We start from the raw sequence: 12,548 nt of genomic DNA on the forward strand, positions 1-12,548 counted from the left end.
TTTTTTGTAAATACCACTACGAATATTCATGAACACGTTCAACTTGTTGTTTGAGATTTCATTATTAGGAATGAAAACGAAACGTAAATTACGACGAATGTATTTTAAAATATCTCTCCGTTCGCGTTTCGTTAACATCGGGAGAGCGTTGTACTCGAAGCTTTCTTGCGAAACGAATTAATCACAGAAATGAAATGCTCGGTGTAAATTGAGAAGAGTGTTCGAAGAAGAAGAAAAAAGAAAAGAGGAGAGAAAAAAGAAATGACGAAAAAAAAATTATAACAAACGCAGGGCACACCGACTAGGAAGACATTAAGAGGATTAGTACTCTAATGGTTAGACCGTTGTTAAACTAAAATAAATACGGCATACGCGAGAACGAACGTGTAATTATGCGAGTAAGTAGTAATTACCGAGTGGAAAGAAAGAAAGAAAGAAGAAAAGAAAGAAAGAAAGAGAAAGAGAGAGAGAGAGAGAGAGAGAGAGAGAGAGGGAAAGAGAAAAAGAACGTCGAGTAGAACCACTGAAATTTTCTGCTCTTGTAAAGGGTTCGAAAGAAAGGAAAAGAAGAGAAGAAAAGAAGTGAAAAGAGAAGAAAAAGAAAAAGAAGAAGAAAAAAAAAAGAATCGATAAACGATAATAAAAATTTGAGAGGGAACTGCAAATGAAGAAATCAAACGAAAGAAAAAGGAAAAAGGATAGAAAGAAAAGGAAAGAAAAGGATAGGAGACCGTTAAAAGAGTAAGAGAAAAGAGGGCGAATCGTTAAAAGTTCGAGACGCGTTAGTTTGGAAGGGTTTCGAGAAAATAGCCAAAGTTCCCAAGGGACTCGTTCGTCGGTGCCTTTATTATTTTATATTTCGCGGGAAGAAGGAAGAGAGAGGTGGAGTAAGTAAGTAAGGAAGTAAAGAAGGAAGAAAGGAAAGACAAGGAGGAAGTAAAAAGAAGGGGAATGGTATATACGGTTGGTAAAGGAGTAGAAAAGATAACAGAAATTATACGCATGTTTCAAAGTGAAACAACCGTTAGTGGAGACGCGAAAGTTTAATTCGCGACGATACCGAGACAACGGCTGATTTCATTCTCGTGAAAATCTGGAAGAGAACCCTTTCTACTCTAATTCCGTTGAATTTCTCGCACGATATTTTTTTTTTCTATATCTATTTATCTATCCATCTATCGGTCTATCTCTCTCTCTCTCTCTCTCTCTCTCTCTCTCTCTCTCTCTCTCTCTCTCTCTCTCTCTCTTTTTTATTTTTTAATTTTTTGGAACACCCGAAGATCGTTTAATGTAGGTATATATAACTAAACATTGACGATGTTTCTAAAAGAAAAGGATAAAAATTATTTTAAAATACATTGCAAACTATTTCGAGTGCAATCGAGAGACTTAAAAAAGGAAAGAAAGAAAAGAAAGAGAGAGGAAGAAAGGGAAAAGGGAAAAAGAAAGATTTTTTATAAGGAAATAAAAATATACACGATCAATAAGTACACGCTTGTTAAGCAATGAAGGATTAAACGAATGAATAAATCGTGAATTTCTACATGCGGATCTAACGTGACTCCAGTTTAGATTTCAAGCTTTCAAATGATCAACAGAGAAGGGCGCGTTTTGGTCAAGCGAGTTCGCGTAACACGTGTCCAATAAATGTCATAACGTTTGGAAGTGGAGTTTCGAGCGGACTCCTCTATTACGTCTCTACGTAATTCATCTACTGTATAATAATCGTTTAGAATGATCCTCTTAGGATACTTATTTACAGATATTATATACGTAAGTAGAGAGACAAAAGAAGAAAGAGAGAAAGAGAAAGATATATATATATATATATATATATATATATATATAGAGAGAGAGAGAGAGATGATAATGACGATGTTGAGAAGCAATGTAAAGAACATTCCTGTTGATAGTTCAAACAAAAGTGAACAAGAGAGAGAAAGAGAGAAAGAGAAAGAGAGAGAGAGAGAGAGAGAGAGAGAGAGAGAGAGAGAGAGAGAGAATATAATACTGCTAGTTACAGGAGGTTTCTAGCTAGGCCGGATTAAACGTGGATGCTGTGCGTTTCAGGTCTCACGTTCTTCTCCATTCGGAGTACACCGTTGAAAGCACGTACCAACGCATTTCCAGAATCACCGAATAAACACACGAGCGAGTAAAGCTCGTTGAAACGATTGCAGAGTATTCCCCTTTTCGATGTGCCAGCTGTGTTACATATCGTGTAATGACGACGTGATTGATGTATCGTGTTTTTTATATAAAAAAAAAAAGAGAAAAAACAGAGAGAGAGAGAGAGAGAGAGAGAGAGAGAACGTGCCAGATTGACGTACTCTGGTTCACTAAAAACCGATTAAAACGAATCGGTGAAAGGGCGAAAAGAATAAAGAAAGGAGGTGAGAGAGCTACTTGCCTGTCCCATTAGAAATTCCTTCTTTCGAGCGGTTAATTAACGAGCCAAGTTTTCCACGCATACCAGATAAAGCACGTCTATCTCTCTCTTTCTTTCTTTCTTTCTTTCTTTCTCTCTCTTTCTCTGTCTATCTGTCTACCTGTCTCTCTTTCTTTCTTTCTCTTTCTTGTACCTCTTTTCCTTGTTTCTATCTTTCTCTTTCTCTCCATATTTCATTTATATTCATACATTATTTTTATAAAGTTATTTTTTTTTTTTTTCACTATAAATTATCATATTACGATCAAGAATATTCTATCTCCCTCTCTCTCTCTCTCTCTCTCTCTTTCTCTCTCTCCATTATATTTTATATTGACGGATTACAATTTACACTTAGTATGATAAATATTTCTTCTATTCATCTATCTTTTTTATGTCCCCTTTTTCCTATAGATACGTGATTTATATTTATATATTGTTTAAAAATTTTGTGTTTCTTATTGCATATTATCATATATAAAATAATTATAAATCTAAATTAATATAATTGAAAATATATATTAAATTATATTATATATATATATATATAAATTATATTATAAATTTAAATTAGTATAATTAAAAATTCTCTCTTCGTCTATCTTTCTCTCTCTCTCTCTCTCTCTCTCTCTCTCTCTCTCTCTCTCTCTCTCTCTCTCTCTCTCTCTCTCTCTCTCTCTCTCTCTCTCTCTCTCTCTCTCTTTCTATTTCTATCTATTATATTTTATACAGATAAAATCTCATAAATATTTCTTCCCTCTGTTTCTTTCTATCTATTTATCTTATTCTATTTACCACTCCACCTTTTCCCATCCGTCTGTCTATAATTTTTTACCTACTTGTCAATCTTTTCTACATTTGTCTATTTTTTTTTCTATCTTTCTATCTGTCTATCTCTATTATTTTCTACTTATCCGTCGGCACGTGCTTTTTCCTTAACTAAATCCTTTCATTTCTTATTTCGAGTATTCTCGAAAGCGTCGAAAAGTGGTGAAACTCGTGGAAAGTCCAATGTTAATTGTAACGTAATGTATGTAAAGCCCAGCATGCCACAAAGTAAAGAGGACGAGTAAGAGGGTTGAAGGAGGGCAAGCTCGGTCGGTCGGTCGGTGAGGAAAATAGGGGCGGGGAAGCAAGTGGGGGTAGGTATCGCGTAGATGGTAGCAAAGGGTGGTACTAAGTACCGGGACGTTGCTCGCGGTGGTGGAGCTTCAGGGACGAAATAAGCGACGGTAAAAGTAGGGGAAAGAGCGATCGTGGCGAGAATCCTTGGAGACCAGCCAAAGTGTCGGCCGTTGTATTATAGTCATTACGAGAAACTTATCCTGAACGTTGTACGTCGCGCGAACGAGAACGTTTCTCTTTTTAGAAAAGAGAAAAAGAAAGAAAAAAAGAAAGAGAAAAAGAAAGAGAAAGAGAGAGAGAGAGAGAAAGAGAACTCGTAAAGCTTTCTCTCTCTCTCTCTCTTTCTTTCTTTTCCTCTCTCACTCTTTTTGTCTCTTAAAAAGAAGAAAAGAAAGCATACGCAAGTTTTATTCCATTCGAAACTTCCCTTTTCGACGTATTTCTATTCGAATGCACATGCCAAACAACGATGATTACGATGGTACGTCTTCCAGCACGTTCGCCTTAAAGAACTTGCCAAGTGACGTCCTGTGAAAGTCTACCTTCGATCAAAGGACCGAACTTTGAGAGTACGAGAGAATTTTCTTTCTTTATATATATATATATATATATATATATAATACATGTGTATGTATATTATTCTTTTCCTATCTTTTTTATTATATTTTGTTTTGTTTTCGTTCTTCTTGTTTCTGTTTTTGTTTCTATTTTATCCTTTTTTTTTTTCAATCGTCCTTACAATTAGTATGCCCTCCCGCTAACGAGATCGACACGTACGTGATCGTACGACGATTCCCTTCACAAGGTTCTGTAATTTTAGAACAGGTGTGTATATACATGTACCAAAAAAAAAAAAAAAAGTAAAAACATAAATAAAAATGATACGTTTATAGTTAACTCGTCAGCTGACAAAATTTGTACGTGTAATACTATTAAAACGTTTGTACGTTGATATTTGTGAAGTATATAAAAAAAATTAATGGAAAAAGAGAGAGAGAGAGAGAGAGAGAGAGAGAGAGAGAGAGAGAGAGAGAGAGAGAGAAAGAAATAAAAGAAATGAAGAAAAAAAATAGTGTGAAACGAGAATAATAAAAAAAAAAAAATCGTGAAAAATTAACAAAAAGATCAAATAAGTTTTCGTAATTTTTGTTAAATTCTATACGTTCGCATAATCAAATCAGGCATTTATAGAAATAACTTTATTATCGAAGAATAATAATAAGAAGAAGAAACTCTCTCCAGTATAGTTCTGTGGATTCGTGAATAGCCATCCTCGAATATCATACGTCTTTCCATCGACATCGACGGTCCATCCGTTGTCTTAACCACCGTGTAACGTCGATATGAAGAGCACGGTGTCTCTCGGTTGTAGGACGTAATCTCCTTGGCCCTGTAAACACCGATAGATATTCCTTCGTGTTACGAAGGATCTCGCGTAAATTGAAAGGGAACGTACATATGTACGTGTTCACTTTGGAATAGAATCCTTCTCGTTATAACGTCACTGGACAAGAAGATCTATTACAATACTCGAGAGATCCAAACGAGAGTTTCCCTTAAAATTTACGAATTGATCCTGACGAGGAAGAAAAGAAAAAGTACTCCAAGGAAGGACGTCGCATATGAGATGAAGCAGCATTTAGGAAGGAAAAGAGGAAAGCAAAGGAACTTGCAAGCTATATCCGTGTGTGTGTTCGCACGCGCACGTGTATGTGTGTGTGTGTGTGAGAGAGAGAGAGAGAGAGAGAGAAAGAGATAGATATAGAAAGAGAGCAGAGGGTGAAACGTGAAAGCGAGACAAAGAGACGTGGGAGTCGAAGTGTGCGAGAGAAGCTTTGCGAAACGTTGGTATTATCATAATAATGGCCGAACCCATCATCCTTCTCCCGTCTGCTTTTTGGTTCTCCCTCCACCCTTCTTCCCTTTAAAAGTAGCTACGAGCTCTAATAGCGCCTCACAGCCTATACTATACATTTACAAATTTAAAATGATAATTTTCCCGCGGGTGTGGCGAGCCAAGATGATTTGCGCCCTTTTCGAGAGAAGGAAAGAAGGAGAGAGAAAGAGATAGAAAGGAAGAAAGAGTTGCTAACGCTTTTCAAGCTCCCTCGTGAATGTGTTTGATGTTACGTTAACTCCGTTACAATATTAAATGGAATGGAAAATAAATTCTTACATATTTTGGTAGATCTTATTTTTAGAGAGGCAGGTTCTCATTTGAATTATTTTGGAAAGTAATTGTTGATAATCATTTCGTTGATTAAATTTTTGTAAGATCCTCTTTCTATTCAAAACTTTCTAACGCGATGTTGGTAAGTGCAGATCCCTATAAGTTGTTGTCTTCGATACTGTACGTCAATGATCAATCATTGCAACAAACTCCAGAGCCGCCTAGCGGCGAAACTAACTAACTTACAAATCTATTTCTCACATGGTTAGTTCTATTTACTCTCTCTCTCTTTTTTTTTTTTTCTTCTTTTTGTATTTTCTTTACATGAAGCAAAAAATAAATAAATAAAACGATTCTAATTTTTATCTTAAAATAACATCATAAATCAAGAGAATATTAGAATGCTATAAGGAAGGAAAGAATAAAAATGGTGTATGTACAAGAATAAAATTAAACGATATAACCTAATAAAACTTACCAATAATTCCCAATCAGTGTCGTTTACGAGAACGAGAATACCTGGTCGTCTGAAAGATCAAATTACAACTTTCAATTTTAACTGTCACAAAATCACATCATTCACATCACTATTATTCACTTTCGAACGTTATAAGACTGTTACATTTTACCGCGTTCGCCCGCCAAATGAATTCGCGACACTGCCTATCGGAACAGAATGGTACTACACAGGCTAGTTGCCATGATGAAAATGTGAACGTGTCATTGTACATAGAGCAAGGAAAGGTGAGTGAAATCGGAAGGAAACCGCGTGGGTCGTTTCAACATTTTTCTACATGTTGTGATTATCCTGATTAAAACATCATCGAGATCGAATTATCGAAGAAAAAATTTTTTTGTTTCGTTTTGTCTTCTTCGTCTTTTTTGTTTCTTTTTTCTTTTCTTTTTTATTTTTTTTTTTCTTTTCTTTTTATTTTTTTTTTTTTCACGCAAAGAAAAAAGGGAAAGTTTTCGAAATAGAAATTTCAAAAAATATAAAAAAAAAAGATTACGAATAGATTTATCAAACGATACTTACACGGTATCTTCTTGCATAAAGAGTTCCAGTCGTTCTTTCAATAGGTTATCTTTTATCCAATATAATAAACGTTTCAATTTCCCTACGAAATATCATATTATCATTATTCAAGAATATTTATAAAACAAAGAAAGATTTTATTATATACTTACATTCGCCAGCAGGTAAGTTAACCTCGTGTTTTTTCTTTTTATCAAACAATGACTCGGCACCACCTCTGTAAAAACAATGTAAATGAAGTATATAGTTGCCATTAGTGAAGTATAATAGTTGTCATTTCGTGATAAAAATACTTGACAAACGTTAATATATTTCTCGCAACATTTACCCAAACTCAATTGTTATTGGAAGAGATTTGTCTTCGGAAGGCATTTTTTTCAATTTTCTCTTCCCTTTCTTTTCTCTCTTTTCTCAATTTTTCGACGCACACTTTCCAGTAACACGCTTCCGTAAACACACAAGCGCGCACGCATGCGGCATTCTAATCTGAACAAGAGGAACGTTCCTTATTTTCAGAATTTGGACGACAGTACTGTCTGATCGCCGTACTTTTTTGAATTTTACTAATGTAACTTGATTCAATGATATATATATATATATATATATATATATATATATATATATATATATTATAGAAATTTATGAATTAATTTTTTATTACATATTTATGAATATTATTTTCAAAATCGAATTTCCTATCCTTCATAAAAGATAATTAAGAATATTCTTCGATATAAATCGAAGGAACATCGTATGAATAAAAATGCATTACTACGTTTATCAAAATTATAACAATTTTCGAAGATATATATCCACTTTTGGATTAATTATTAAATTGTTTAAATAATGATCGATTTTCATCGTACAGCCCTGTATGTAAACGCGGGTCGTTAGTCCCGTTAGAGGCGCTTGACATGTAAATATTCTCGTTGGTTCTTAGTAATATTCATGAAATGATGAAGCTTGAAAAAGTGTATGGTAACGTAGTAATCATATCGTTGTGTTTTTGTAATAGAAAAAGAAAAGATGGGATAAAAATAACTTTCTAAAATTGTGTAAGTCGAAAGAGATTTCCACGTATCATATTATACATCATCATACATACACCATATATATATATACATTATATATATATATATATATATATATATGCATACATATATACATACAGAAGTTGATACACGTTTAGCTCGCTCTGAAAGGAGGCGAGTTTAAGATGGCGGACGGCGCAATAGACTTTCATACCCCCTGTACGATTTATTTGGATCCTATCGAGAAATATTGTAAAAGTGCGCCTAATACTGTCTTATCTCCCGATGGTTAACAACAATCATCTGTAGCGGTATTGATAACGGTACTAACGAACATAAATTAACTTTAGACATGTCGGAACAGAAGGAACGTGTGTCGAGCGATATCGAGATGAACAATCAAACGGAGAAAGAAGAATCAAATGAGAATCACTCGAAAAGCGTGGATGCTATGGCAATGGCTCATTCTGAAACACCAATGTTAGAAGACGAAGAAATGCCGACATACATCAGTGTTTCAACATCCTCTAAATGCGAAGATTCAGATATCAGTAACGTGAAACATCACGAGGAAGAGTCTCCTACGAAAGAACAATCTCGTAGTCCTTGTACTAGTGAACAAGAAGGCCCTGCTAGCGTTTACGTTCTCTCGTCCGAAGAAGAAACAGATCCACGTTACGATGACGATGATGGAGATTATGGTAATAGCGATGGTAATCCAATAGTTTAATGTATTCTTTACATATTTCTTATCTATATCTTATGTCTTATATTTATTGTTAATATTAACTCTTTACGTGCAGATATGGATGATATTGAAAATGATCAAGACAATGGAATGTTAGATGATGATGATGACGATGATGTAGAAGATGATCTAGAAGATGATGATAATGACGAGGAATATGAAAGAAATTACTTTGAAACTGCGTCGGACTGCTTAGGCGTTAAGAGTAAATTGAAGAGAAGATACAGAGACAAGAGTCTCTCTCTGCAAGATTTAAGTATCTTCCAAAACAACGTTTGCAATCCAGATTTAGGAAAAAGATATAGGTTGAGTATTTAAAAATATTATTAAAGCGTTCTGCAAAATATTATATATTACAAGATTTCTATGTTTTTAGATACAGACATATAGAAAGCAAAGTGAAACGTTATATTAACGACATAAAAGAGCAAAACAAATTTTCTTCGTCTCAAAGACGTCAACGAGATCAAGAATTTACAGAAGATCATATGAAAGATAAAAATTGTGCAGGTGGAACAGGTAAAATATTATACATAAACATAAATATTCAAAAAACAGAAATCTTATTTCATTTCATTTATTGTCTAGATATTGATGTAGAACAAAGTAAAGATATAAAAACAAATAAAGTTATAAAGGATTATGCAGAAAGAGCAATTAAAGATTTGGAAATTGAAGAGTCGTATACAAATAAAAATCTATATATGGCACCAATAACAGAAAATGGTGAAGTAGAAGAAGAAGAAGAAATAGTAATTAATAAACCTAAACAAGATGCGAAGGCTACTGGCATAGATGTGGGAGAAAAAGAATTTTCAAGTACCGAAAAAAAAAATGAAAAACGTAATGGTTCAGTACAAATGAATATCCTTAATCATACCTACAATCAATCTGCTGTTCAAAAGGATTTAAAATTCACAGATGAACAACCTTTAGTTAATGGACATCAACAACAATTAAATCTTTTTAATCTCCGCACGTTAAGTTACGATGAGTATATGCAAGATAACACGAACTTCACTCAAGATGCACAGTTAAACAAAAATATGAATATTGAACAAAATGAAAATAATGATATTCAAGCTTACAGTGACGTTGATGTTATAAATACCATTGAAGCTAACAATAGTGACTCTGCGGCCTGTTCATTAAAAATAGAAAATGTGAAAAGTATTAAGGTAATGAACGAAGAATCTAAAGAAAATGCAGAGTCGAAATTTGAAAAAATAAACGAGGATACCAACAAAAATAATTTGGAAACTATGCAAATAACATTATTAAAAACTCAGCTCGATCAAAAAACTATTCAATTTAATAATCTAAGAAATGCGTATCAAAACACGTTGGCAGAGAATTTAAAAATGAAACAAGAATTGGAAGAATTAAAAATGTCTCTTACAAAATACAATAAAGAAAATCGAACTTGTGAAACAAAAGTTGTAGCAATACAAACGGACGTAATTGCGGAATCAGTAATAGAAACTAAGGAAATTAGTGATACGAAAGAAAATTCTAACAAACTATCTGCCAGTAGTATTACATCTGTAACGAGCTCTATAAATCAATGGACGGATAGCGCAGGTAGCTCTGGTATTTCGATTAAACCACCAGATCTGGGTACGGTATTAAACTCAGAGGATAGTTTAGTGATGACAGACGATACGCCAAGAAAAATGAATCGTCCTTTGTCACGAGCATTTATCACATCTTCCAGAATATTACAAACACTTTCAAGTATAACACAAGGAAAGTCAAAGTCTGATATAAAATCTACTTCTCACAATAGTAGTCGCTCTGTTAAAAGACCAAGTGGAAGTGAAGAAAGTGAAATTGTCAAGGAAAATGATGGTTCAATAATAGCTGGTTCCAATACCTTCACAATAAAATCACCGCTCAATACGAAAAAGAGGAAAGCCACTGAAATGCTTGGAAATTCAATATTTTTACAACCGTTGAAAATACCACATACAGCAGAAATAAAAAGAAAATCAAGTACGACAATTTCTGACTTTAATATAGATGTCAAAACACCGGATAATTACAATGATGTAAAATTAGATACACAAAAGAATAGAATAAATAATTTAAGTCGTTCGGCTAGTCCCACGACCATAGAAGACAAAAATGATAAAACGGAAGACATTGAAAATCAAGAAAGCAATGTGAAATGTTTTGTATATCGAGAAGATGAAAATACAGACGATCGAAGTATTTTGATACAAGCAGAAATACCTAGTAATGATCAAGAAGCAGTTAGTATGAACTGTATACGAGAATGTGGTCCATATTTGCTTGGTAATGTGGAAGTACGTATGTCCGAAATAAATGGTACAATCAACATTTGGGGCAAAGAGGCAAGTATATATATATATATATATACATACATATACTCTTAAACTTTCTTACTTTTTAAACAACTGCGAGGATTAATCTAATCATTCATTTGAACGATTTCTACAGATAAGTGAAACATCAATAGTCGAGGGAGAAGAAGATTTAGAAGTATCAACAAAATCACCTTGCGTCAACAAAAAATGTGCTTGTTTGCAAAACACCGTTACACCACACAGAAAGTTCAATGGTAGTCAAATGGTATGTTCAACGAACAAAAAAGTAAAATTACCACCTAAGTGTAATGAAGGACATACCTCACATCAGTACTTGAATGTACCAGATAGATCAGATGCAAAAGTATATGTAGATAATTTATTAAGTCCAAGCGCTTCTGTTTCTTGTGAAAAGTGTATTTTATTGAACCAACAGAAAGAATGTTCCATACACAAACGAAATATTAATCTACCAGAGAAATCACATTCCTGTTGTTTACATCACATAGAGCATTTAGAAAGAGATTATAAATATGTATGTGATTGTGAAAGACTAAAACATAGTAATGATAGTCCTAATTGTGTTAAAGAAGGGTTTTACACAGAAAAGAAGTTCCCATTTAGAAATACGCCAGATTGTAGGAAGGATTTGTACGAATATATAAATCCAACAGTCGATGCCAAAGAAGTGATATGTAAGCATCGAACTACGTGTCGTCGATCTTCTTTACATAATACAGAGGCGAATTTTCAGAATGATATGAAATGCTGTAACACGATTAGAGAAACATCGCACTCATGCAAATCAACGTTAGGATGTATGGGATGTAATCACGATAGCGGTGTTGAACATTTTTGTAATCATAGTCCAATGGGTAACAACGATGACCTGTTAATCCAAGAAAGAAGCTCCTGCGAAACACCTGAAGTAAGAAAAATCAAATATTTTCCACGAACAGATACATACATATATATACACTATATTTTTTCTTTTTTTAATATCGTAATCGATCATATATGAAAATAAATAAAACTAAACTATTCATTACATTACTCAGATTAGACAACGAAGATCCAGCGGTAAGAAAGTAAGAGGAATTTTAATGGATCTTTTAAAAAGTTGCGGAGATTATCGCAATGGGAGTACGAGTTCATCTAAAAAATGTTCCAATGGGAAAGAGGCATCACATTCAGTTAATTACTCTCCACAAATCAACGTTACGTCTTGTAACTCGCCAGATGCTGGTTGTTCAAACTTGCAGCAATCTAACGGAAGGTAAATTATATCGTATAAATAATATTTATATATTTCTTTGTTTACATCCCTTTTTTTTTCTATATTCTTGACCTCTTTGTTTTAACTCGAGCGTGAAATTGTTAAATAAATAATAAAAAAAATAATTTCTTTTCTTTACCTGCAGATGTTGTCACGCGTATACACGACGTATCGAATCTCAACTGGAAGAATTTCGTATGGAAATGGAACGAGTACGTTCGCGTTCCGATGCTATACTAAATTTGCTCAATATGCTTCATTCTGTTGAAATGAACTGATACAGTTTAAACAACATTAGATATACGTGCCCTTTCCTTTGTAAATAATATTTTTCTTTCTTATTTCACGATTCGTCTTATTTTATATATGACCTTTTTTTCCATCGTCTAACTTCATCGATAATAAAA

At 33.6% G+C, this 12,548-nt stretch overlaps 2 protein-coding genes across 7 annotated transcripts; one reads left to right on the plus strand and one right to left on the minus strand.

The window, feature by feature from the left end:
* Positions 1-4,737: 4,737 nt before the first annotated feature.
* On the minus strand, positions 4,738-7,249 carry LOC122634292 (ubiquitin-related modifier 1). Its single transcript, XM_043823101.1, has 5 exons — positions 7,088-7,249; positions 6,912-6,976; positions 6,760-6,841; positions 6,202-6,250; positions 4,738-4,943 (listed from the first exon to the last, which is right to left on the minus strand). Exons 1-5 carry the CDS (start codon positions 7,129-7,131, stop codon positions 4,875-4,877), a joined length of 309 nt encoding a protein of 102 aa, XP_043679036.1. The 5' UTR covers positions 7,132-7,249; the 3' UTR covers positions 4,738-4,874.
* On the plus strand, positions 6,420-12,482 carry LOC122634285 (kinesin-related protein 4-like). 6 transcript variants are annotated; one of them, XM_043823084.1, is made up of 9 exons: positions 7,921-8,048; positions 8,141-8,503; positions 8,594-8,843; positions 8,915-9,057; positions 9,127-10,892; positions 10,999-11,130; positions 11,620-11,793; positions 11,924-12,141; positions 12,287-12,482. In XM_043823084.1, exons 1-9 carry the CDS (start codon positions 7,976-7,978, stop codon positions 12,417-12,419), a joined length of 3,252 nt encoding a protein of 1,083 aa, XP_043679019.1. In that variant the 5' UTR covers positions 7,921-7,975; the 3' UTR covers positions 12,420-12,482. The 6 variants fall into 6 exon arrangements, with proteins under 6 accessions (XP_043679018.1, XP_043679017.1, XP_043679019.1 ...); XM_043823083.1 differs by lacking the exon at positions 7,921-8,048 and adding an exon at positions 6,420-6,467 and having other exon boundaries at positions 10,999-11,793; XM_043823082.1 differs by lacking the exon at positions 7,921-8,048 and adding an exon at positions 7,701-7,737 and having other exon boundaries at positions 10,999-11,793.
* The last annotated feature ends 66 nt before the right edge of the window (positions 12,483-12,548 follow it).

This window comes from Vespula pensylvanica, chromosome 14 (genome assembly GCF_014466175.1).
Source record: "Vespula pensylvanica isolate Volc-1 chromosome 14, ASM1446617v1, whole genome shotgun sequence".
Classification (NCBI taxonomy): Eukaryota; Metazoa; Arthropoda; class Insecta; order Hymenoptera; family Vespidae; genus Vespula; species Vespula pensylvanica.

What these genes read in the sequence shown, in the direction of transcription:
- LOC122634292 (XM_043823101.1), bottom strand. Translation starts at nt 7,131, where the DNA reads ATGCCTTCCGAAGACAAATCTCTTCCAATAACAATTGAGTTTGG. An exon ending in CCAATAACAATTGAGTTTGG is followed by an intron (nt 6,977 to 7,087) that starts GTAAATGTTGCG and finishes TTGTTTTTACAG; the next exon opens with AGGTGGTGCCGAGTCATTGT. An exon ending in TAACTTACCTGCTGGCGAAT is followed by an intron (nt 6,842 to 6,911) that starts GTAAGTATATAA and finishes GATATTTCGTAG; the next exon opens with GGAAATTGAAACGTTTATTA.
- LOC122634285 (XM_043823080.1), top strand. Translation starts at nt 7,976, where the DNA reads ATGGCGGACGGCGCAATAGACTTTCATACCCCCTGTACGATTTATTTG. An exon ending in TATCGAGAAATATTGTAAAA is followed by an intron (nt 8,049 to 8,140) that starts GTGCGCCTAATA and finishes AATTAACTTTAG; the next exon opens with ACATGTCGGAACAGAAGGAA. An exon ending in AAATTGTGCAGGTGGAACAG is followed by an intron (nt 9,058 to 9,126) that starts GTAAAATATTAT and finishes TTTATTGTCTAG; the next exon opens with ATATTGATGTAGAACAAAGT.